Source organism: Alexandromys fortis, unplaced genomic scaffold (assembly GCF_014885135.2).
Source record: "Alexandromys fortis isolate MF-2015 unplaced genomic scaffold, M_Fortis_MF-2015_v1.1 scaffold_183, whole genome shotgun sequence".
Classification (NCBI taxonomy): domain Eukaryota; kingdom Metazoa; phylum Chordata; class Mammalia; order Rodentia; family Cricetidae; genus Alexandromys; species Alexandromys fortis.
In genome coordinates, this window is record NW_026068079.1 from 2,109,294 (window position 1) to 2,135,674 (window position 26,381).

General features: G+C 44.4%; 1 protein-coding gene across 6 annotated transcripts in view; it reads left to right on the forward strand.

The window, feature by feature from the left end:
- Nucleotides 1-26,381, forward strand: part of Tnc (tenascin C) — an 81,586-nt gene that overhangs the window by 13,236 nt on the left and 41,969 nt on the right. For all 6 annotated transcript variants that reach the window (XM_050121785.1, XM_050121786.1, XM_050121787.1 and 3 more), the window contains exons 2-10: nt 8,156-8,735; nt 10,608-12,017; nt 13,578-13,841; nt 14,664-14,779; nt 15,430-15,586; nt 19,684-19,953; nt 20,667-20,852; nt 21,093-21,182; nt 22,858-23,121. In XM_050121785.1, the coding sequence (XP_049977742.1) occupies nt 8,279-8,735; nt 10,608-12,017; nt 13,578-13,841; nt 14,664-14,779; nt 15,430-15,586; nt 19,684-19,953; nt 20,667-20,852; nt 21,093-21,182; nt 22,858-23,121 (3,214 nt within the window). In that variant the 5' untranslated portion in view covers nt 8,156-8,278. The remainder of the gene's footprint in view (nt 1-8,155; nt 8,736-10,607; nt 12,018-13,577; nt 13,842-14,663; nt 14,780-15,429; nt 15,587-19,683; nt 19,954-20,666; nt 20,853-21,092; nt 21,183-22,857; nt 23,122-26,381) is intronic.

A 26,381-nucleotide genomic window follows, 5' to 3' on the forward strand; every position in this document is an offset into this window, starting at 1 on the left:
TGCTGCTGCTATTATTGTAGCTTTTAGGTGATCCCATTTTGAGAGAGGAAAAGGAGACTCTGTGTGTCTGCATGCCTTTTCTAGGACCACACTAATTAATTACTGGAGTGGACTTAGTTTTCCATGGCGTCTGGTTTCTTGCTACCAATCTTAGAGACCTATTTTTACTTTGAGAGTCGGCTGCTCTCAAAGTGTGTCGAGGCTGGTTGACCTTGATGCTTCCTGGGTTTGGTAATTGTCAGTGTTTCTCTCTGGCTCCATCTGACAGCAGACCCCAGTCCAGCAGAATTCCATTCATTCAGATACCAGGACTACCATTTCAGAGAATGTTTCTAAACATTCTAGTTCCCAAATGCCAAATAATGAGCGCGTGTATCCACACTGCCCTGTTCCTGGGTTGTACTTAATGGCCTGTGTCTCTTGAATAAACAGATTTAAGTTTTTACCACTGGCTCAAGTATTTGAGACCTAAGAAAGAGCCAACTGCATTTAAAAAAAAAAAATAAAAAAATCTGGGGGAAACAGAAAATAGAAGAGTCTATTGTTCCAGAAAAAATAAATTCAAATTTATTTTTGAAATGCTTTTCCAGAATTTTATAGGAATCTATAGTATTGCCATTCGATCAGACCCACTTATTTTCTTTTATGTCTAGGCAAGAAGCACAAGACAGAAAACTACTGCTCTGCAGAAATTTTATTTCAAAAATTGAAACCAGACCATAGCAAGGTAGCTTGTGGTCTGAGTGCATCAATGGATCTAGTCATTTCTCATCTGGGCTGTTCGTAGGTATACTAAACCACAAATATGAATCTCATTATTGTGCCTAGATGGAAATATTTTATGGATTAAAATTTGGGGATTTAATTTGATTAGTAATGAAACTTCTTTTCAAGGAGTAGGAGGAGCCACAAAATACCACCAGGGATTCATCCAAATCCTTTATGAAAGGAAAAGTCAGTTTAATATTTGAGTCTCTTTGTATTTAATATTGGCCATTTTGCTTGAGTCTGAAGTACAGAGCTAATTCTGGTTAGACAGAACTATTGCCAAATTAGCAGCAGTTCACAGATCATTGCAACCTAGAGACTTCTAAAACTGGGGTTCACTGTACTCTAGGTACAATCTTTGGTGTTGAATATACAGAACTGGATTTCTCATATGACGGCCCTTGCCTTCATCGAACCAAAGTCTCTATATAGTCTAACTCTATATGGGAAAACTATAACTATATCAGCCTAAAAAAAATAAAGTAGACATCAAAATCTCTCAAAATCTTTTCTAAAATAGTACTACTTAGCCCAGACTGCAGGACGGAAGACAGCCAACTTCCAGTAATGTAGGTTATTTCAGTTTCCCTTGAAGGACAGATTAAGTCTGTCCACTCAAATGTGGGGAAAGTGGGCTTTCTAGAAGTCTTAGAGACACCAGGAGTCCTCTCCAAAAATAAGTTAGACTCAGCAGCATCTCAAGGGTCCCCATCAGCTTGCTTCACTGAGCAGCAGCACCATCAGGCTCTGACCACAGGGATTTCACAGACTCCCCTTCAGCCTGCTGTTGGTAAGTCAGGTCGGCAGAGCAGCGGCTGCTCTCACACACTAAGTCCCTTCTCTGGTCTCCAGGGCTGGGGGTATGAAAGGTGAAGAACTCCAAGGGGCATGGGGTCATACCTTCACTCCTTAGTGTCATCCCAGTTTGCATGTGACATAAATTAATGCCTCCATTTCTTCATCTGCAAAATGAGTGTAAAATTTTTACTTTGTGATTTGGAAAGAATTTGAAATTGTGTATTCAAAAGGCTTAGCTCATGTTCTGGAAAAATACAGTCAATAGCTAAAACATGATAATCTTTTGTACTTCTATTGTCATTGGCATACTTCTTCCTGATTTCCAAAGCCTCTGCAGTGAGTATTTGGTTCACTACACCTTTCCTCCTCCAGTTAGCCCTCCATAAGCTCCTTAGTCAAGATTACCACTTCCTTCCTTAACTCTTTCACTGACACTGGTACTGTCTCTACCCGTGTTCATGGATATTCTAATTTCCACAAGGAGCTCTGAGAACAGGACACAGCTCTTTACTCTGTCCATCTTCCCCATTGTCCTGCACACAGTGAAGTTCACAGTGAGTAAGAAGAAATTGTCGCTGGAAAGAGTCTCATCATACCTGCTCTTTCTGTTGACCCAGGCCCATGCAGCATGTTTATAGAGATGCTTGAGAGTATCATAACTGTTTAAAACAGCAATGCATGGGTTTAAATCAGTTACACTGTCACTGTTCAAGAACAGACTTTAAACTTTCTCATCATAGAGAGCACATTTGTGTGGGCTCCAGTCGTATCACTAATGTTTAACTCGGGGCACGGAACATGGTAGAGATTTGATAAAAATGGATGGGGGATGGGATAAAGTCATACAGAATCAAGAATTCTAGAAAGTTTTTAGCATGTTAGCCCTCCCAGTTTCTTTCCCTGATATGTGTCTCCAGAGATCATTAAAATGGACTTCAGCTAAGCATTAATGGGAACTTTTCATATGTACTTTATTGTTTTTATTATTTGTATTTTGTTTTTGAGACTATAATTATAATATCTATCCCTACCCCTTTCTCCCTTCAAGTCTTCCCATATACCCTTCCCTATTCTCTACATATATATGTGTGTATACATATATGTACACACATTCCTAAATACAGCCTATTCAGTCCATATAATATTGCTTATGTGTAAGTTTTCAGGGCTGGCCTTTTGGCACTGGACAACCAATCAGTGCATTTTTCCCTGGAGAGGATCACCTCTCTCATTCCCAGCATTCCTCAGCCTGTGTGTAGGGTTGAGGCCTCCTGGGCTTTCCTTGTCCTCTTTTTGTGGTCATTGGTGTCGTCTTCATTCAGCTCACATTTGGTTACCATGTTGGTGAAAGTTTATGGCTCTAACTTCTGATGTCACTAGAAGACACAATCTCACAGCAAGCTCCTCTCTTTTCTTGTTCTCACAATCTTTTTACCCGCTCTACTGTAATGTTCCCTGAATCTTATGTGTGGGAGAGTTTTGTAGATCTAGCCATTAGGACTGGGTTCCACAACTGCGAATGTTGATTGGTTGTGGTCTCCATCTGCTGTAAAGCGAAATTTCCTTGGTTCTATTTTTTTTAAATTTTTTTCCCACTTTTACTGAGGGAAAATTGAAAAGCATTGATGTATAATGTGATTGTTAGATAGAAATATTACCAGTTTAAATGTAATAACCATATCCACTACCCCACATAGCTGCTTTCTTTATATAAAATCTACTATCTTAGCAAATTCCAAATATACAATGTAATTTTACCAATCCGTTTCACCATAATGGTTCCCATAAATAAGTATATGCTATGGTAACTGTATGTGACCACTTAGGGTAATATATGCAGCATGACAAGGAAGTCATTATTCATCAGCAACATCTGAATGTATACCATGTGCTTGGGTACTACTGTTTTGCCACCTCTAGACTCAGTGATCATCTACTGTTGGTTGTAATCCCTGCTCAAGTGTGATTTGGATTCTATAACCTCATTTCTGTCTGCATATGGAAAGCACTGTGAGGCTGGGCCAAGTGTTTTCCATTAAGAGAACAGTTTTTGAAGGACTAAACCACAGACAGTGTGTTCTGAAGAAATCGCTGGCCCAGTATCATGGAAGAACTTCCCAGTAGCAGCTCTCAGCCTCAGAGAAGCCTTGGCCAAAGTCCTGACCTCCCAGAAAAGAGCTCCACCCAAATCATTCACTCCCTTGTTCCTGCTACTGAATTAGACTAAGGCTAAGGGAATCCTGGGTCTGTAGCCACAGTCTTTTCATTCTCCTAAGGTTTCAGATCGTCCCTGATGCTAAGCTAGCTGAAACGCCGACGGCTGTACACTCACGTAGAGGAAGCCCCAGTGGAAGCTAGACAGATGATTCAGTAAGTAAAGGGGTTTACAAAATAAGCCTGGTGACCTGAGTTCATCTCCCTGGAAACCATGGAAATAGCCAGATGAAATGGCAACAGTATGTAATTCCAACATTCCTTCAGCAGGATGAGAGACGGAGGCAGAATTACCTAGACATTCATGGACCAGCTAGTACGTATGCTCAGTGCAGCAGAGAAACAAGAAAAACATTGCCTCCAACAAGGTGGAAGTTGACAAACGGCTCACAGAAGTCAACCTCTGCCTACCACATGTGCACACATGCATGCATATAGACACAGATGCACAGTTAAATAATTTTTTAATAAAGGAAGAAGAGCAAAGATAAAGGAACTGTGACCTTTGTCCATTTTCACATTTATATTTCCTTCCAGTAGAGATCTGCTTCTATGTCTGCTTCCTTGCCTGACATGTGACTTCATTAATAGCAGTAGAAAGCTGTCCATCACTGATCTCTGAAACTCTACTAGTCCTAGACTATCCCAAGGCCTAGCATCATATTCAACTCATCTCTATTGAAAGAAAGAAAAGAACAAGTCATTTGTAAATAAATTAAGTGACAAGTCTCTGGGACAATTGGCAGTCCGGCTGACATATTCCTGGGTGCCAATTAGGGCACCTGGACCATATCTCGAATAGATAATGAGTAGCCAGTGATGAAATTTAGAGCCTCGGCGTGCAGAAGGGTCTTGTCAGTTCAAGTTTTATTTCTAGGTTTTTTCACCCAGAGTGTGCTGGACTCACTTGAGGGAGGGGGTCAGATGTCCTTTGAAAACAAATCCAAACTAAAAGTTGTTTCCTGACTCCTAGTTCTTCCTAAGGAATTCATGGATGTTGGGAGGGACAAGTGGTGAGAAATTTGTAGACCAGTTTCAAAGCCTGTGTTAGCAACTCCCTGCTTGACTGGTCACACACAATAACCTTCTCTCCCCTGTAAACCAGAAGAAAACTTTCCTGTAATACCTTAAGTCATCAAACTGATGTGGAAGCAAATCATATCTGCATTTAAGAAATATGGAAGCATCATTGTCTATCCAAGTCAAGGATATTCCATGTATATACCTAAGTCAAAATTACATTTCATGAGCTACTAATCATGACGCCACCAGTAACTAATTCAGAAGTGTGTCTCCAATCATGTAAGGCTATCCAGATAAAGATGATACATGCCTAAAACTGAAATCCTGTGTTGTTTATTCTCTGGCTGTGACCATGGAAAATATGCAAAGATTAACTCTTTTATCTCACAATAATCTTCGGCCTATAGAGCGATATCTAAAAATAACCCTTAATTAATCCCATGCTGATTCTTAAAGCTTAAAATCTCCATGTTCGGATGTGAGCATTCTTGTCACCAACTCTGCCATCCATCAGGTACAACAGCACTTGTTTCTTTGGGGACATGAAGACAGCCCCACACCTGGGTCCCTGAGCTTGATTTAATGTTGGCTTCCACAGCTATGAGTAAAGAAGCACAAGCCATCAGCCTCCTACAACACATGATCCAGGCCCTTTATTACTAGTTACTTCCCATAAATATAAGAGTCTGGATGGCTGGAGAAATGATGGCAGCATTGAGAGCACTTGCTGCACTTTCAGGTGACCCAGCTGTGGTTCCCAGCACCCACGTGGCAGCTTATCACCATCTACAACTTGAGTTGTAAGAGTTACAACTCCCTCTTCTGGCCTTGATGGTCAACAGGCATTCAGATGGTATACTGAGGCACTTGGAGGTAAACATTCATGCATGTAATAAACTTTTTCAGTGATAATCATCTATCTGTGCTTTTAGGGTCTTTGTAGGTTAAATTGTTCTTCCTGAAATTATGAAAGCACAGTTATCCGAACTTGACCCCCTCATGTCTAACCTAAATCTCTCAAACTGCAATCTCCACTAATTTCTCCAAAGCCTGCCTTCACAGGAGACATAAACCAGCCAGTTGTTGGTATGCAGAACATTGTGCATTGCTAGCATCATTATTTCTCTCCATTTCTACCCCCTAGACAACATATTTCTACTACTAACAAATTAATCTTCACAAGACTTACTTTCTCATACACCAGTGATTTCTACAACTTTTCTGATCTAGGTCCAAGTTGCCACTGAATTTGGACTGGATTCCACTGGGAGGTCAAGTTTTGGCTTAAGCAAAAGGATTTATTGGCATATATTCTTGCTAGGTTGTGATCCCAAGAGTGCAACAGAATGACAGAATGGCATGTCCTCTTGCTTAAGTGTTTATAATGGTCCAGACAACATACTCAAGCTCCAGTACAGGTCTCTAATCTTTAATCCCCTCTGGTGTGTGTGTGTGTGTGTGTGTGTGTGTGTGTGTGTGTGGTGGTGGTGGTGGTGGTGTTGCTGTTATTGTTGCTGCTGCTGCAGAAGAAACCAGAAGTCAATCTCAAGTGCCTTTCCCCAGTTTCAGTTTCCTCGGGAGCTCTGGAACTTGCCGATTAGGCAGGGTCTCGGGGATCTATAAAGATGTGCCCCATGCCCAGCTCTGGGGATCAATTTCAAATCCCTGTTCTTTCATGGCAAGCACTTCACTGACTGTACCATCTTTGAAATCATTTTGACCCCTATCTTATAAATGAGGTCATGGGTTAGAGGATAGCTACCTTGCCCAAATTACTGAGCTTGAAAGAGCTTAGACGTGTTTTCTACAACACTAGAGCTATGATTGAGCTTTCACAGGTCACGGAAGCATACCAGTCCTCCAAATCCTCAGAGCACCATGAGCTGATGTGAAAGGCACCCCTCAAAGGCATTGTTCCTCTGCTACACAGTGTAACAGCCTCCTTCTTCCCACATTATCCTTAAGTCTTAATTTGGGGCCTCAATCAATAGCTCAGGCATATGCCTTAAAGCAAGAAAACCACAGGTAACTTTATGTCAAGCATAGATATGAAGTTATGTATGTGAATCATTATTTTTAAGTCTTAAAATCAGCCTGAGTTTAGCTAGGCACTTATATTTTCAGTCAGTATTTCCTCAACTACCTTTGACAATTCCCCTTTTCCTATCTCCTGTCTGTACATATGAATGGCCATGTGACAGGTGACAATTCCCCGCTCCTATCTCCTGTCTGTACATACGAATGGCCATGTGACAGGTGACAATTCCCCGCTCCTATCTCCTGTCTGTACATACGAATGGCCATGTGACAAGCAAACGAGAAAACTAGGCAGCAAACTGCTTGAAGAGATCTTTCTCCACACTTTGTCTCATATGATCCTCACTACTTAAGTCCCGCCCTTTCCAGTAATTCACACTCTGTCATTCCTTGGACACTTCCTTTGTTTTTCACAGCCATAAGCAATTTACTCCTGTACCCAGGAAACAAACCATGGCCGTTGTTGTTCATTATTTCCTAAGCACTGAAGGAATCATTCCATTTTCGTCTTAGTCCTGCTGCTAAGTCTGAAAAGAGTACACATTTGGTCCTCCATTTATTTCTACCACCCGCAGAACTTGGGTTGCTAGAGAAAGTCAGTATAAATTCGGTCAGTACTGGCCAGTCTGAAGCCCGTGATACTCATAGACACTTGGTACTCCGTCAAGCTCTTCTAAAGCCAAGATGGTGGGGTGAGGAGACAGGGATCTCAGGTGCACAGAAGGCAGGCTATGGAAGAGCCACATGACTAGGAAGAAGCAGTTAGAATTAAAACCTCATTTTTCCTCTGAGTTCTTCGCCTTACCCTATGTCTCCCGTGATAGAGAGAAAGAGCACTGCTTACCTCAGCTTGGAGACTTCACTGAACATCTCCTGGTCCTAAAAGCCTTCACAGCACCATAAAAATTCTCTCAGAAGGCATGACTGGTAAACACTGAGAGACAGTGAATGGCTTCTACATAACGTCCTCATTACATCAGTCTTTTAACCCTGCCATTGGCCATGATTTTCAGTGTAAAAGTGAAATAAGGCTGGGATTAAATAATTCACCCAAGTGCCTAGAGCTACAGGGGAGACACAAACCCATGCCAGCATTATTCTTACATTTTCTCTTGTTTTTCTATTCTCTACTGTCTCCTTAAATTTCCAAAAGTTGAATAATGACTAACATTCCTTAAAAATTATAAGATTCGTCTAGAGGACATAAAAGCTTCAGTCACGTGAGACATTAAACTAAAGTTTATCTGGAACTGCAGTCACTCTACAGCATGCATTAGTGGCAGACACAAGTAACTATTGTTTCCTTTATTTACAGATCATTCTTCCAAGGAGACTGGGGGTATCCAACTGTATTCTGTTAAGTACATCTAAATATCAAATTTATTGGAAGTTAAGAATCCTATAGATCTAAGGACACTTAGCCAATCCAAACTCCATCATGGGGGCCATGACCTGGCTCTTGCCAGGCATCTTTCTAGCTTCGCTAGCCCTCACTTCTGAAGGTGGGGTCCTCAAAAAAGTCATCCGGCACAAGCGACAGAGTGGAGTGAACATGACCCTGCCAGAGGAGAACCAGCCAGTGGTGTTCAACCACGTCTACAACATCAAGTTGCCCGTGGGCTCTCAGTGTTCAGTGGATCTGGAGTCACCGAATGGGGAGAAAGACCTGACCCCCATGCCAGAGTCCAGTGGAAGCTTCCAGGAACACACAGTGGATGGAGAAAATCAGATTGTGTTCACACACCGCATCAACATCCCCCGCCGGGCCTGTGGCTGTGCCGCAGCTCCTGATGTGAAGGAACTCCTGAGCAGGCTGGAGGAGCTAGAGATGCTGGTATCGTCTCTAAGGGAGCAGTGCACCATGGGTACTGGCTGTTGTCTCCAACCTGCAGAAGGTAAAAGCTGAGGTTGATTGCCCTGTTTCTGTGCAAATGGGGGGGGGTGAGATAAGCAGAAAAGGATCTGAGTGGTTTCTAACGCTGGTTTCTTGAGAAACTAGACAGTCAAGGTGTTCATTAAAAACAACGAGGTCATGTCAATGTGGAGAGCGCAGCCATCCCTCTTCTGCTCTTCAAAAAGTCATGGTAATAATAGTTCTGCATCAATCTTCCAGCCTTTGAAAAAATCTGCTTCTTAAAACCCTATTTCACTTTAATTGTATCTTTTAGGTTTAATGGTCTGGAGAGTTGGCTCAGCAGTTAGGAGTATTTTCTCTCCAAAGGAACTAGGTTTTATTTCCATCACCTACACAGACACTCACAACATCTGTAACTCTATTCCCGGGGCGTCACCATCTTTATCCAACCTCAGCATACACCAGGCACTCACGTTGTACATGCGCATGCATGCAGAAAAAGCTCTCTACATACAAAACGATAAAAATCTAGATGTTCAAAGATTTATTTATTTTACTATTTTGTGTGTATGTCTCCAGATGAGTGTGTGCACATATGTGTGTGTTTACAGGTATGCACTCTCGTATATATACTTTAAGGCCAGAAGAGGGCATGGGAAACCTTTTTTTTTTATCACTCCCTGACTATTCCTTTGAGTCAGCATCTTTCCTTGAACCTTGGGCTCTCATTTTCTCAGCTAAGCTACAAACCAGCAAGCCCCAGCGCTCTCCCGTCTCTATGGAGAGATGAGATTATAGCATATATAAGACACACAGCTCTTAGGCACTGGCATCTGAACACTGCTCCTTGTGATTACACGGTAAGCACTCTTAAATGCTGGGCCATTATCTCTTCAGTGCCCACTTTAATTACATCTCAGTCAAACACGTTTGACCCTGAAATCTAATTCTTAGTTACTTTAAAATGTCTGAGAAAACACAACATTCCTTCTCCCAAGGGCACTCTCTCCAGGAGACTGCAGTAACCTTGTCAATTCATCCTAGCCAAGCAAAGGATACCAAGGGGGTGAGGTTCTCAGGGTCCCCCTGAGTTAGGTCTTAAAGAATCTTCCACTACCCTGTTTTCTTACAAATGCACGTTTCTACCTGGGTGGGGCTGAGTCTGCGCTCATCAGAAGACAGTGTTGGAAGGTGATAGGAAACAATCTGATGAGGTGAGGATGGTCTGGTCAAGGCTCGTATATGCAGCCACCTCTAGCACTAGACACTGAAAGTATCTTGTATAATCTTCCAAATAACCCTTCAAGATAAGAGTTAGCATCCCTCTGTAAATAAAAGAACTGGAATTTAAAAATTGACTGGCTCTCACAGGATAACTCGATGGCAAAGAAGGACAGAGACTTTGGATGTGCCTGGTTATCTTCACTTTCCTTGAGGGATATCCTGGGCTTGTGCATCCACTCCAGGAGTTCTGCGGCTCTGGAGTTACGTTATCTCCATTTCTCAAGGTCCATAGAACTACAGAAGCTTTAACTTCAAATTAGATATGAGCATCTGTTTCTATCACTTAGGAAATACTATCAGAAAGGACCTTGATAATGAATTGAAGAAGACCTGACCGCCATAGGCAAGGAGTGTTGTGGGACTCTAGGCTTCTAAGGCAATTTCTAAAAATTTATCTTTAATAATAAACCAATTAATTTTCCAGCCGTCAACTCCCTTGGGGGAAAATATAAGCAAGAAGATACAGTAGGTTTAATGAGAGTGTGGTCGAATGTGAATTCCATCTGTTTCTCTCCATGACAGTTGATGCCTGCCTAAGGATGCAGTGAATTTGGGTCAGGGTTTTCCATGTGAGTACAAGAAACTGCTCTGATGGTACTCAGCTCAATACCTGTTATCTTCACTGCAGGCCGTCTGGACACCAGGCCCTTTTGCAGTGGCCGAGGCAACTTCAGTGCTGAAGGATGTGGCTGTGTTTGTGAACCAGGCTGGAAAGGCCCCAACTGCTCTGAGCCTGAATGTCCTGGAAACTGTAACCTCCGAGGCCAGTGCCTCGATGGACAGTGTGTCTGTGACGAGGGCTTCACTGGTGAAGACTGCAGCCAGCTGGCCTGCCCCAATGACTGCAATGACCAGGGCAGGTGTGTGAATGGAGTCTGTGTGTGCTTTGAAGGCTATGCCGGGGTGGACTGTGGCCTGGAAGTCTGCCCAGTGCCCTGCAGTGAGGAGCACGGGATGTGTGTGGATGGTAGGTGTGTGTGCAAAGATGGCTTTGCTGGTGACGACTGCAACGAACCCCTGTGTCTCAACAACTGCTACAACCGTGGGCGGTGCGTGGAGAACGAGTGCGTGTGTGACGAGGGCTTCACGGGTGAAGACTGCAGTGAGCTCATCTGCCCCAATGACTGCTTCGACCGCGGCCGCTGTGTCAATGGCACCTGCTACTGTGAGGAAGGCTTCACGGGCGAAGACTGTGGTGAGCTCACCTGCCCCAACAACTGCCAGGGCCGTGGCCAGTGCGAGGAGGGACAGTGTGTTTGCGACGAGGGCTTTGCTGGTGCGGACTGCAGTGAGAAGCGGTGTCCCGCCGATTGTCACCACCGTGGCCGCTGCTTCAATGGGCGGTGCGAGTGTGACGATGGGTTCACGGGGGCTGACTGCGGGGATCTGAAGTGTCCCAATGGCTGCAGTGGGCATGGCCGCTGTGTCAATGGGCAGTGTGTGTGTGACGAGGGATACACTGGCGAAGACTGCAGCCAGCAGCGGTGTCCCAATGACTGCCACAACCGGGGACGCTGTGTGCAGGGCAAGTGCATCTGTGAACAAGGACTCAAGGGTTTTGACTGCAGTGAGATGAGCTGCCCCAATGACTGCCATGGCCATGGCCGCTGCATGAATGGCATGTGCGTCTGTGACGATGACTATACTGGGGAAGACTGCAGAGACCGGCGCTGTCCCCGGGACTGCAGCCAGCGGGGCCGCTGTGTGGATGGACAATGCATATGTGAGGATGGCTTCACTGGCCCTGACTGTGCTGAGCTCTCGTGCCCCAACGACTGCCATGGCCACGGCCGCTGTGTAAATGGCCAGTGCATCTGCCAAGAGGGCTTCACTGGCAAAGACTGCAAAGAGCAAAGGTGCCCCAGCGACTGCCACGGCCAAGGCCGCTGTGAGGACGGCCAGTGCATCTGCCATGAAGGCTTCACAGGACTGGACTGTGGGCAGCGCTCCTGCCCAGGGGACTGTAACAACCAGGGACAATGTGTTTCAGGCCGCTGCATCTGCAATGAAGGGTACACAGGGGAAGACTGCTCTGAAGGTGAGTATCAGCACGCTGGCATCAAGTGGTCCTGATGCTGTATAGACCTGATGCCTATCCGACAATATTTGGATTTATCAGCACACCGATTCTTTTTATGCATCCCGTTAGTGTATTTCTGATAAACATATACTCTTTCTCTGACTCCTTGAGGGGGTTGTGGTCCATCTCTTAGCACAGGGAAATCTGGGCTCAAAGGCTCAGAGAAGTGGTATTGTTCTCCAAAAGATTCTGTGCTGGTACTTAAACTTGTCTACCTCATCTGTATTGATTCTACCATCCAATGCCCATTGCTAAGTATTGGCTTCCTTTCCTTCTCTTCCTTGAGGGGAAGTGATAATCATCTGGACTGAATAGACATTGCTGTTAAATAAGGGGAACCTGTTAAAGCAGTCTGCTAAAGAATAGTTACTGGTTACCTGGGAACTAGGTCTGCCCCTTAAGTTTTCTTGTGTTGCTAGCTTTATCCAATGTCTGTGAGCATCTCCCAAAAGAAGACTGTTTCTAGAAATTAGCACAAGCAGAGAGCTAACATGTACGGTGTGTGTTGATGAAACATCGAGTAAATGAAAACCCAGCAGAAAACAAAAACACTCATGGTCCATGACAATCTCTGTATTTCTCTCGTCCTCATATCATGACAGAGAACATCTGCCAAATGTAGATAGGAAAGAATAAATAGTTCCAGCGTCTAGTATGGCTGAACTGTGCAAACTTAGCAAAGAGATGTAGGCTCCAAATCTGATGTGGGCAACTGCAGGAAAACCTTTGGGCCTCACTACTGACATCTAAGGAACGAAAGAGTCTGGTTAGACAAGCCCTCCAAGACTACTCACAGGAGGCAGGCTGAGATGCTGTCCTGTACCCATGGTCTAAGTCTGAGCGTGGCCTCAGAAAGTGGAGAAGTGGGGGAAACTACACCACATGCCGTGCTACAAGCAACATTCTTGGTCGGCGTGAAGACAGTGGACCAATGGGTTACAAAGCTACTTCTGATGGCAAACCCACCAGATCTGCAAGCCCAGCCACTACAGAGGCTGAGACAAAAAGATTCAAGTTCAAGAAACAGAGGAGGGGAATTTGCTTATAAAGAAAACAACATAACTCTTTTAAATGTTATTTTAAATTTATTTATTTTATTTTAGGTGTATTAGTGTTTATCTTACATTTATGCGTATGCACCACATGTGAGCCTGTACCTGCAGATGTTAAAATAGGACATCTGATCTCCTGGAGCTGGAGGTTAGGGGCTGTTGGGGCTGTTGTGAGTCACCATTGGGTGCTCCTCTGCAAGAGCAGAAGTACCTAAAGTCTCTATCCCATTGATTGGTAGAACTCCCAACCTAGAATACACAGGACTCTAGGTTTGAACACCACTAAAAAGAAAGATGAACCCAAAGGAGAATTCTAGCTGAGTCTAGAAGGTCTGGAGAACATGCTCCAGGAAGAGACAACTTCACGTCTGTATCGCAAATAGTAAAAGAGACATGTTGAGGGAATTAAACCCATAGGGCTCTATATGTACACGTAACTCCCAATGTCCTTTCTTATCCCTTCCAGTATCCCCTCCCAAAGACCTCATTGTGACAGAGGTAACAGAAGAGACTGTAAACCTGGCATGGGACAATGAGATGCGGGTCACCGAGTACCTGATTATGTATACACCCACCCATGCTGATGGTCTGGAGATGCAATTCCGCGTGCCTGGGGACCATACTTCCACCACCATCCGGGAGCTTGAGCCAGGAGTGGAATACTTCATCCGTGTGTTCGCCATCTTAGAGAACAAGAGGAGCATCCCTGTCAGCGCCAGGGTTGCCACTTGTGAGTAGGCAAAGGACTCTATACCTGGCCTTGGCCTAGCTGTGAAGCACTTTGCACGCTGGTTTTTTGTGCTCAGTATATGCTAGCAAATCTCACCCAATGAGACAGAAGCATTTGCTTATGAGAAAACTGAGGCTATGTAGTTTATCATCTCGTCTCAGGCCCACAGCTAACGAAGATGGAGCCGAGCTTTGACCTGGGCAGTCTTGGAAGAGTAAATCTTAGCCATCTCCCCACTGTTGTCTGGAGTTCTGTTCTATCAAATTCACTGTCTGTCTCCTGCTGCTCCTGTAAGAGTCGAGCATCAGTGTAATGACTTGCATGCCTGGATAGCAGTCTATGGCTAGAAACCAGCCCTTACTTGCTTAGTAATGACAGCATTGGCCTCTCCTTCTGACTATACACTGCATGCCGGGAGTCAGGCCAGCAGACTTCACGGAACGCATCACTCAATACTTGGTGCATTCCCAAGGTCACACACAGTTCGTTACCACCTTCTCTCAAGAATAGAAATTATTTCAGTGCTTTGTGTAAACCCTGTCCTAGGCCACGATGTTATCAGTTGTCAAGTTAGATGCTGGTCTGTGTCTGTCTGATTCCAAACAACATTGCAAATAGACAGTCATAATATTAGTCATAATAGGGACTTTCACATTTTCTTACACTATATAGTATGCCAGAAGAGCCTTTAAGTAGACCACAGATCTGGTTATCAACCTCAAAGTGACAGCTGTTCATCACAGGATTAATGAATCCCTAACTGCATGGCCTTTACCAAGCACCGTGTCCTTTCTTAAGTCCTATTTGTGCTCTTCCTTGCAGACTTGCCTGCACCTGAAGGACTAAGATTCAAGTCTATCAAGGAGACATCTGTGGAAGTGGAGTGGGATCCTCTAGACATTGCTTTCGAAACATGGGAGATCATCTTCCGGAATATGGTGAGGGGCTCCATGGTGGAGGAGCGACTGACATAGATGATCTGCAGGATGACATTCATGTCACACAGCTTCCTCAGCTGCATATGGGAGGCTGGGCACTATCATTTTGTGTGTTCACATACATATCTTAAAGGGATTCCAATGTTGTTAATAAATAAAAAAAACACTTAGGGATGAGAATCCAAGTGAATGTAAATTAAGTCATCTATAGGTGCCATCTTACAAATCTGTTTGGAAGCCACAGAACCAGAGACAGCCTGTCCCATACAGTATCTCCTGGCATTTTGCAAATTTGAGAAAAATCTCCCCAAACCCCAAAGAACAGTTAAAGCAAGTTGCTGGCCATAACTTGGGTCCTGTTCCCAATTATCTGTGAGAACATGGACAATCTACCAACTTCTCTGATGCTGATATGTCAAGGGAAGGGTGGGTGGTGACTCCCACTCCATACCATTAGACAGGGTGAGGAAGGGATGAAATCAAGAAGCATCCTTCTTATTTCCGTATTCTCAGCATCTAACTTCTCAGTCTGCTGGGAGGCAGAGGAGACACCCAGTGAATGAGTGAAACAAAAAGAAGAAATGAATAAAGCATGGGAATGAAGGGTTGTCACTGCTTCTGAATGTCAGCTCTATGCTTCTCTCTGACAGAATAAAGAAGATGAGGAGGAAATTACCAAAAGCTTAAGGCGACCAGAGACCTCTTACCGGCAAACTGGCCTTGCTCCTGGGCAAGAATACGAAATATCTCTGCACATTGTGAAAAACAACACCCGAGGCCCTGGCTTGAAAAAAGTGACCACAACCCGTGAGTATCACCTAAGACCTGAGATAGGGCCGTGTCTCATTACACCTTCTGGCTTACAACATTTGACACAGCACCTGCATCATTGAGAATTTGCTTACTACTACAAAGACCATATGGAGAGCCTCAAATGATAATTCTGCAGGTTTGTGATTTTGGCATTGGGCTCAGCTGTGTAGGGTTTGTCCTTGACAGGAATCACTCATGCATCGTCGTGAACTGGGACTGCTGTTTAGAATAGTCACCTGTGATCCTAGAACTCTGGAGGCTCAGGCAGGAGTACTGACATTAGTTCAAGGACACCCTGAGCTCCATGCTGAGGTCCAGGACCATGTAAGCTACTGAGTGAGACACGGTCTCAAAACTCAAAAGCAAAGCATAGCAAGATGGTGATTTCCTGCTCTGTGAAGTGTTGGCATGGCTGTGGAATAGACTCCAAACTGACATTTCTATCACTCCTGTCAGAGCAATTTCTCAGGTCAGTCCAAGTGTGACAGACATAGAAACACAAGCATCTCCTCTCTGAAGCACGCCGAAGTCACATTCTCAGAGACCATAGAAACAGAAGGAGAAATCAATGACATTATCACAAGCTGTCTACCACATTATCTCATTTAACGCTAATATCAAGTCTCCTGTGACAAAAGCGAGACATGTATTGTATTATGTATGAAGAGTAGTGACCAAGCCTTGGAGGACTGAGTCACTTTAACACCATGCAGTTCAGACATGAACTGGTCGTGCCTCCAAGCATGACTGCCTTTAGAACCAGCCTTGATTATACTCTGTCTTTTGCAGAATGTTGATTTCATGTCTCAGTAGAAACCTAAATAAAATTTTACTTGAAGGTCTGGAGAGATTTCAGTCAGAAAATCAGTGTCTGCACAAGCTGTGTTCAGCCCACAGCAGTGACATAAGAACCAGGCATGTAGCTAAATAACATAATCCAGAGCTGAGGGATGGAGAAAGGAGGAACCCTGAGACTGGCTGGCCAGGCCAAGGCTAGCCAGAGCCCTGTCTCAAAGAGCTACACACACACACACACACACACACACACACACACAGCTCTCACACACATTTATACATACATCCAAACACACATAATCATATATACTCACACTTTCACACAAGGTCCATATCTCTCTCTCTCTCTCTCTCTCTCTCTCTCTCTCTCTCTCTCTCTCTCTCTCTCTCTCACACACACACACACACACACACACACACATACTTTTACAAATCCACATACACTCATACACAGACTCACAAGCACATATTTTTCAAACACATACACACACATGCACACATATACACAGCTTTTACTTGGTACTAATGTCCTTAGAAAATCTTGGGGTGAAATGGGATTTAACACAATTAGAGACTTTTATGAGATATAACTGAATTTGGAATTGTTCTAACAGGAAATTTTTTAATAAAAGATAAAGGAAGAATAAAGAAAACAGTCTACATTGTTGTTTAGTAAGAAAATGTCTGATTTTCTTCAAGAGAACAGATGTGCCAACTCTTTGAGAAATTGACTCTTGTTGGCAGGGGCTTGCTGGGAAAGTTAAGTCTGTTGACTAATGGCAAGAAGGAACACCTTGCACTTGTGTGCTTGCACGTTTTGCATAGCTCAGGGCCAATTCAGGAAACCATGTGTTTTGTGAGCGAGTGTTTTCCATCACCCTGACAAGAGCTCTCTGTGGTAGGTACAAGGCAGGTACTGACAGGAAAGGAAACCGTCAGATCAGCAACAGGGCAGCAGGAAGATCAAGAAAATGCTTATCCACTCTAGGGAAGGCATACTGGAGAGACAAATGGCTTTTCTTCTTGGTGGTGTCCTTTTGCTCTTTAATCCAAATTTGAGGCTTGTTTGCTTTATATTCTGCTTATAAAGGACAAATACCCAGCCTTTGAAGTTCTAGAACATGTAAATACCAACAGTGATGGACACACACTTTCTTGTTCCTTTTGCATAAGTTTCTAAGATTTTCTCCAGAAATTAAAGAACCTTAACCTTTGTTGCAAAACATGTTTGATTCTTTCTCTCTGATTTACTGCAATCTTTCTAGACATGTAAATGCTGGTGAGATCCATTGTCCTGGGAAAGTGTAAGGGTAGGGTGTTCCTGAGTTTAAATTCCTTCTCACCGTTCTCAATCACTTTAAAATATCCTGGCTCTTTAAGTCTTGAGTACAACATCTGGAAAAATGGCTTCATAGCATCTCTCTCATGAAGTTGTCACAAGAAGGAGGCACAGATGACGCAGATCCATGAAACAGATGTGCAGAGTGATGTCAGTATCCTTAGCCACAGCCTAACCTCCTTAGCAGTTTCTGTGGCTTTGTGACTGACAGCTGAAAGGCAAGGCAGTGTCACCAACCATGATAACATCGTTTTCATGATTTGTGGACTCATTAGCCACTAGCTGATACATAACCACTGAGACTTCAAAACTGGACCATGAAGCATCCTCAGAATCTATCAGACACTGGTACTCTTCCCATACTCCGCATGAGTACCAACTGCCTCTGTTCAAAAGTGCTCATCAGATGGACGCTGAGAACATAGACTAAACTACTTTAAAAAAAAATAAAGACCCACCCAGGATGCCCTAAGGATCACAAAAACCAAACATTGTTTTCTGAATGAATGTATGACCCAATCTAAATGTATCCAACTGTAAAAATGTCTGTAACAAACTAGTGAGATAGGTGTTCTATCGCAAAGCTTTCTCGGGGAAGTAGCAGCTACAAGTAGGGAAAATATGTGCACCTGGTTACAACAGGAATAATGAGGCTCCTGGCTAGGCTGTAATTTACAAGACACATTGGAGAGGATGGCCAGGAAGGGTTTAGAGGAGGAAGGCAGTCTCGGGAGACAAAGCAAAGGACCAGCATTGGGGGTACACGCAGGTGAGGAAGCATGGAATCAAGGTGGATTGGGGCAGGAAATGAGTTTAACAGGACCACACAGGACACACAGGACTCCCAGGATGAGGAGACAAAAATGGGCAAGGCTTGAAATAACAATGACTCCTACCCTAGCTCTTTTGTCAAAAACAACTTTAAGGCTGGCAAAGTGGCCCAATTAGGGCCTGAGAACTTGAATTTAACCTGCATGTCCCACATGTTGGAAGGAAGAAACCACGCCCCAGCAGCTGAACTCTACAAGTGTGCTATGCATGTGCATGCCAGAGAGAGAGAGAGAGAGAGAGAGAGAGAGAGAGAGAGAGAGAGAGAGAGAGAGAGATCAATGCAACAAAACGTTTCAAACCCACCAGGACAGTCCATTGTCTCATACCTCTGCTCCATGATCCTAACAGAAAAGTTGTCTGTCATCCTGGAAAGTTTTGTCTAATAACTCAGACATGGCTGAGGAGAGAGCTCAGTTGGTAAAGTCTGTGCCTTGCAAACAGGAGAACTTGGCTTCTCATTAAAGAGCTGGATTTGATTGTGTCCTCTTGCAATACCAGTTCTGAAGTGCAAGCATCTAGAGATAGGTGAATCCCTGGAGCTCGCTCGCTTATTTGGTGAGTTTCAGGCCCATGAAAAACTAGGCCTCAAGAAAATAGGTGGGTTTCCCTGAGGAATGACACTTGAGAGTGTCCTCTGGCCTCTGTATATATACATACACATACACACTTACATACACACTCACACACACACGCACTCACATACACACATTCACACACACATGCACACACACTCACTCACACATTCACTCACACACATGCACACACTCACATACACACTCACACACACACTCACACACATATGCACACACACGTTCCTTCAGTTCAGGAGAACAGTAGCTGCTAACAGTAGTAGAGATGGTGGCAGCAGACAAAGGAAAGATTTCTGTCATGGAACTGCTGTGTGCCAGGCTCCGTTCTAGATGCTTTACAGGCTTCGTCTCTTTTACTATTTGTGAAACAAACACACAAGCCCTCAAAGTAGATATCACGATCCCTCCACGTGACTTGTCAGACAGAAACCAAGACTCACAAGGGCAAAAGAAAGTAAGGACTCATTATGAACCAAATATCTCCCATGGTCTGTGGCAAAGCACTCAGAAGCTACTCTTCCCCTTGTTGCTCACAGGCCTGGATGCTCCCAGTCAGATCGAGGTGAGAGACGTCACAGACACCACAGCCCTGGTCACCTGGTTCAAGCCTCTGGCTGAGATTGATGGCATCGAGCTCTCCTATGGCATCAAGGACGTGCCTGGAGACCGCACCACCATCGACCTCACACACGAAGAAAACCAGTATTCTATTGGGAACCTGCGGCCTGACACCGAGTATGAGGTGTCCCTTGTCTCCCGCAGGGTGGACATGGCAAGCAACCCTGCCAAGGAGACCTTCACCACAGGTGAGGCCTGCCCCCCCCATTGACAGGTGCAGAAAAAGCAGGACACCAGCACAGAGATTCCTGCTCCATTCTACCTGTGAGTCCTCTTAGGCTTATGTGACCTTGAAGACAGTCAGGATGGCCTTTCCACCTCTGTAATTGGTGACTTGATTTTTCAAAAAAAGGCTTAAATAATCTTCCACATATGTGTGCATATGTACACACATGTGTACATGTATGAGGGGGAGAGAGAAGGGAGTGAGGAGAGTAAAGGGCGGGGGGGGGGGGCTGGTCTGATACTCCGGACAAATTCCTAGTTAAAATGTAGTGGCTCGGTGGTAAAGCATTTGCCTGGCATCTTGGCATTACTTCAAAGGTGTCCATCCCGTACATGCCTTACGGGAGTTTAGGAAGAACCAGTGGTCATCTCTAAGTTATTAAGAATCCACTAAGTCAACTGAACAGTTTTCACACTACCTCACAGTTTTATTTTGGGAGCTTTCTGTTCTTCCGACACAAAAAGTGGAAAAACAAATGCAGCTGATAAATCATTGAGAAAGGAGCCATGCCTGTGCTCTTGGTTTAATTCCTGTATCAACTGCCAAGACAGGGACTGTGGGGAACTCTGACGTTTCCATCCATGGGCAGGTGCCTTCTGAACCTCTGATAGAAATGTCAAATCTACTATCCTGGTGCCTGGTGTAATATGAAGCCTCCTTTCTCTTCCTAAACAGGCCTGGATGCACCCAAGAACCTTCGCCGTGTCTCCCAGACAGACAACAGCATCACCTTGGAGTGGAGGAACGTCAAGGCCGACATCAATAGTTACAGAATTAAATACGCACCTATCTCAGGAGGTGACCATGCTGAGGCTGATGTTCCCAAGAGCCAGCAAGCCACAACCAAAACCACACTCACAGGTGAGCTCTGACAGAACAGGAGCCGGCGGCCAGGTGTCCCTATTTTTCAACCTGCCAAAGAGAAGGGGAAAAAAAATAGCTTCCATCCATTCCTCTTGCTGTCAATGTTCCAAATTAGTTTGCAACAGATGATGGGTGTACAGAAATCACAGTGGCCAGGGTCCAGACTGGGTCACTTTTAGAGTTCCCTGAGACCCTGCCCGCTTCTAGAATGATCCCTACCTACACATTCTCTTTTAGGTCTGAGGCCAGGAACTGAATATGGCATTGGCGTTTCTGCTGTGAAGGGAGACAAGGAGAGTGACCCGGCAACCATCAATGCAGCCACAGGTGAGGTCCATAGGAGCCCCACCATTGCTGAGGTAGACAGAGCAGGCAAGCCAGGGCTGCTGAGAGAAGTGTGTTATAAAACATAGAAGTCGGAGGAGAAAGGGGTCTCTAGGAACACGGAGCCCAAGGGAACATCCTAACACAACTCTCTAGAGAGGGAAGAGAATAAAGAAATTTGAAAGAAAAATTGGAATCAGACCTTATAAAAGGTGTAAATTTTTATTTTGTCAATCTACCCTTTCAAAATAGCTAGTTTAATTGGTACAAATATGAAGTTTACCTTTAGCAACTGAGAAAATACCTCTAACAGGCAAATATTCAAATACCCATATAGACAGTGCAGCCCCCGGATCCCACTGTATCCCATAGTGCAGCCTTGGATAAAGACCAGCAAGGGTAAAGGATTTGGAGCCACTGCTTCTTTCCTAAAGTGCACTACCCCTCTGCCTCCCAGCAGCTTCCAGCTGACCTGTCCTGGCACTGTGAAGAGAGGAGAGGCTGGGGTGTGTGAGATGTAGATCATACCTGGTTGCACTTCCTTGGGATGCAAAATCTAGCTGTTCTTATACATACATCATCTTTATTTATGTGTACTTATAACATATCCATATGTATGCACTGTGATTTTGAGACAATTGTAGATATATATGCAGTTAATGAGATATCATTCAGAGATACGTCTGTACCCTTCACTCAGTTTCCCTCACAGTAGCAGATTGCATAAAGAATAATTCTATTACTGGATACAAGCTCTTGGCTTTAAATTTCAGTAGTGTTGCATACACTGTGTATCTGCATATGTGTGTGTATATGCACGCATATGTGTGTGCATATATGTGGACATGTGTGTTAGTTCTGGGCATCTCATCACATGTAGGTTTGCAAAGGTATGGACAACAGAGACTCAGAATCATTGCACTGCATCCTGAGTACCCATGTTGGAATATCTCACAATGACCACTTCCCTCTTGCCCTTTCTGCATAACCCTGAGAATTCAATTAGCACTCTCCATCACAGCTGTAATTTCACCATTTCACAGACTTAAATAAGGGGAATGGGGCCAGAGAGATGATTGTGTCTTTAAAGGCTAGGCTAACAATCAAAAATACAAGTGGGATGTATCCGTCCACCTGGGCTACAGCAACGAAATGCCTTAGACCAGGTAGCTTTATCAAGAGAAAGATCTCTTTCTCACAGTCTTGGTGCTGACAAGTAAGGTTAAAAGGGCTAGACAATCAGTGCCTATTGAGGGCTCTCTGTCTTGTCCATTGAGATGTCTGTCTTGACTCTCACTATTCAGGTGACAGGAGGGGCTGAGGTCATTCTGGGTCTCTGTGGTTAGGCCACTGAACCTAACCATGGTGACTTATGATGACCCTCACATCTGAATAGCATTCTTTTGGGCACTAGGTTTCAATATGTTGGTTTTAAGTGTCATTTTTTTTTATCCTTTAGCATTCTTGAGACCAAGTGTCTGTCTCTTGGAAGTGCTTTCTTAAGTAGCATTTCATAATTTAGATAAACCACTCCACTTTCATTTTCCCCCAAATCCCGAAAGGTAGTGTGCAATGAATGGCACCTGTCTATCAAAGGTCAGTCAGGCGACTGTCCTGCACCTACACAACCTTTTTTGATTTGCAATCTAAAGCAGATCCCTCTTGATTCTCTCTCCAGAAATTGATGCACCCAAGGACTTGCAGGTGTCTGAAACCTCACAGGACAGTCTGACTCTATTCTGGAAAACACCACTGGCTAAGTTTGACAGATACCGCCTCAACTACAGCCTCCCCACAGGCCAGTCAAAAGAGGTCCAATTGCCAAAGGATGCCACCTCCCATGTCCTGACAGATCTGGAGCCAGGGCAAGAATACTCTGTCCTTCTCACTGCCGAGAAGGGCAGACACAAGAGCAAGCCTGCGCATGTGAAGGCTTCCACGGGTAGGTCACCCTGAGCTTCCCCAAGTCATCTGCTGACTTTGGGTGGTAGAGCTTTGCATCTGTCAGAAGTTCTGAATGTGATGCCCGAGGGCAAAACATACTTCTTTCTACCCTCATGAAGCACTCTCTGCCACACTAAAAGGGCAGCTTCCTTGTTTTTTATAAGATTGACTTTTCTGCCTCCTGTCAGTCAGCTGAACCAAGCTCCCTCACCACGAAATGCTGATTGTTAAGTATTTCTAGCGGGAAACTGTAAAACATGGAGAGCAGTGTTGCCTTCGTCATGGTGCTTTTTTCTCTTTTTAGAATGAAGTGTTCCGTGGAACTCTTTACATCCTTTAGTTCTCTTCCTTAATCTAACAACAACTTTATTTTTTTTTTTATTACTTGAAAGATGCCTGGGTTGTTGTGATTCATTATTTGGACTTCCTCCTTGGAGTGTTTTTATTACAGGTCTCTTGCTTTCCTCAAGGTGGCCCCAGCACCCTTCTCACCTTCCCTTTGTTTCCAGTCACGAAGAGGTTCCTGGCTCCCCCGGGGTGATCCTGGTCCCTTCCAACTGTGTTAGCCTCCCCACCAATCTTCCTTCCTGTCACGTTTCTTCAGGAACTGAGCTGAAGAGAGAATCTGGCAGGAAAATAATGTTTGTTATATGAAAAATGACACATTCAATTTGAACCATTAAGTTCTCAAGATTCTTTATGATTTGGCAAGTGGTAGTCTTTACTTCCATTTTCATTAACAAGCATATATTAAGCAATAACTGCACACAGTTCACTCTTCAGTGTTAGAGAAAGAGTGTGCCACATGGTCATCTGTTTCCTTACCTTTCATTTGTTTTCCCTTGCAAGCATCCCTGACAGCACGAGCCTCTCACGGTTCAGTTAATCAAAGGTAGGGAAGTAGAATTAAAAACAGATTAATCTCAAAGCCCAACTTCAGTAATTCAGCTTCACATGTACTTAGTATAATGTTCCAAGTGACCTAAAAATGAATCAGAAATATAAGAAGAAAATGTTCTTCTCCTTCCTCCCTTCCCCTCTTCTCTACTCTCTCCTCTTTCCCAGAATCATTATCAACCCCCAGAAGGGAGCTCCAATCCTGCAACTTTGGCGTCAAAGGTAGATGTTGCAAGATAGCTCTTATCTGTGGATGCTGTGAGAAAGCAGAGGGTCAGTGGCCCTCATGAGCTTTCTCCAAGGAATCCCTTTGTTCCAGTCATAGCAGTGGCCTCTTCCATGATGAAGCATCATATTGAAAATATAGTTAATCTTTCTACACAGAGTACCACCTGCATGGCTAGCTTGCTCCAAAAGAAATGAAAATACGAAGAACTTTTCCATGGGATGGGTGGGCCTTCAAAATTTGACCTCTCAGACCTAGCTTCCAGGACGCATGTCCTTGGCCATCATGTGACAATCACCTTGTATGTTCGCTGCACCTGCCTCCTCCTTCAAGCCTTTGAATCTTTTGTTATACTGGTCTCCAGTTTTCCACACAGCATTCTCTCTAGTCTCATTGACTTCAAGTGTTATTGAAAACAAAGGCATCCTCTGAACCCTCTGTGAAAGTCCCCACCCTGGTGTCTGCCTGCTGCCTCTCCAATGTTCCTTGGACACTTACTGACTTGAGAGTGGCAGTATTCACCTCATTGTCCCTGACCTCCTCCTCCCCATGACCAGAATGTAGGGATGGTCTCATTGGTCTGCTGTTGCCTGCAGTGACTGGAACACATCCAAAGCCAGGGTTAGTGCAGCGATCCAGCAGCCCTGGAGCCAACACCACCACATTTGGTGTCTTTTTTGTCCTTCTCTGCTATAGCAGCTGTTTAACACACTGCAGGACAAAGGAGCAGGGTAGTCTTTCTTTAAGCCTGTTTAATATGGACATTACAAGAGAGAGGGTAAAATGAGGGAGGAAGGGAAGCAGAGAGATCAAAGGAAGGTGGGATAAGGAGAAAGGCAATGCTCCCTTTCAGCATGGAGGAAAGTTAGTGTGGCTAGCCATATTCTCTTGTCTGTCTCCCTCCCCTCAACTCTCCCGTCTTCTCATCTCTTCTCTCAGTTTTTCCTCTTCTCATTCTTCTTTCACATTCTCATTAACTAAACTCTGCCTAAAGCCAAGGCCATGAGTTCATTGTGAGCTGTAAGAGACACAGAGAGAGACAATAGGCAGAAACCAAGGCCATGAAGCTTATTTCCACAACAATCTACAGCTCACCACTGATACCTCGGTGACTCACGTGGAGTTTTGTTCCAAACCAAAGCTTCAGGCATGGTATTAGAGAACAGTTTGCTCTGATTTACCATTTTGATAGTCTATGGAGCAAATTGAAGTTCATTCAAATATTTATCCTGTCAATGCATGCAGAATCCAACAGAATAGGTGCATTCAGGAGAGAAAGGGTCTAGAAACAGTGCCATGAGATGAGAAAGATGCAACCTGTACTCAAAGGATGCAGTTCTACTGTTGCAGACGCAGGGAAGAGGGGAGAGGCAGGCGAAAGTTTCTGCACCCCAATAAACCTCTCCGCTGACATATAATTCAAATCAGACCAGATCAAACCAAACTGCAAAAAGCCCAGATTTAATTGATACCAATGCTCCTGGGTAGCCTGGTAGCACCCAGAGAGGTGCTGGGGAAGACAAGAAAACCATGAGTTTGTTCTCTGGGGGGGAGGGGGCAGTTTAAATACCCTGTGGGAATGGTCTTGAGCATCTCTGGGGAGGGGTCATCACTTGGCAGGCTTTCTCAGAGGTGGAGTCTGGACTGAGGCAACTCCCAGGGGAGGGGGCTTGGGATGGAACTTGCAACCAAACATTCCAGGCTCTTTAGATATATGGATGCCAGGGGCTAGGGTGATGCTTCCACCCAAACATCAGGTCCCCATAACCCACCTGACAAAGGAGACAAAGAGGCCAGAGTAATCTCAGAAGAGGTGCCCTTGGGTTGAGTCCTCAAAGAACAAAAGGAGGGGAGAGTGGGGAGGGGGCAGTCTCTTTTCCAGAAGCTTTGAACAAAATCTATGAAACTCAGAGTCATTGGAAGCTTCATAGTCATGAAACAAGCATGGTCCTGCTGTGTGCCCAAGAGGAAAAACATGGGTCCCAAGGCTTGAGGCTACATGGTGACAGCTGTAGAATGTGGATGCCCTGGGACTTTGGCTTCATTCTTGGTAGTTACTGAGAATTACCAGAAAACTCCAAAAACAGTTATATTTATATATTTATACTTTGTATTTCAAGTATGTTCTCTCTAGA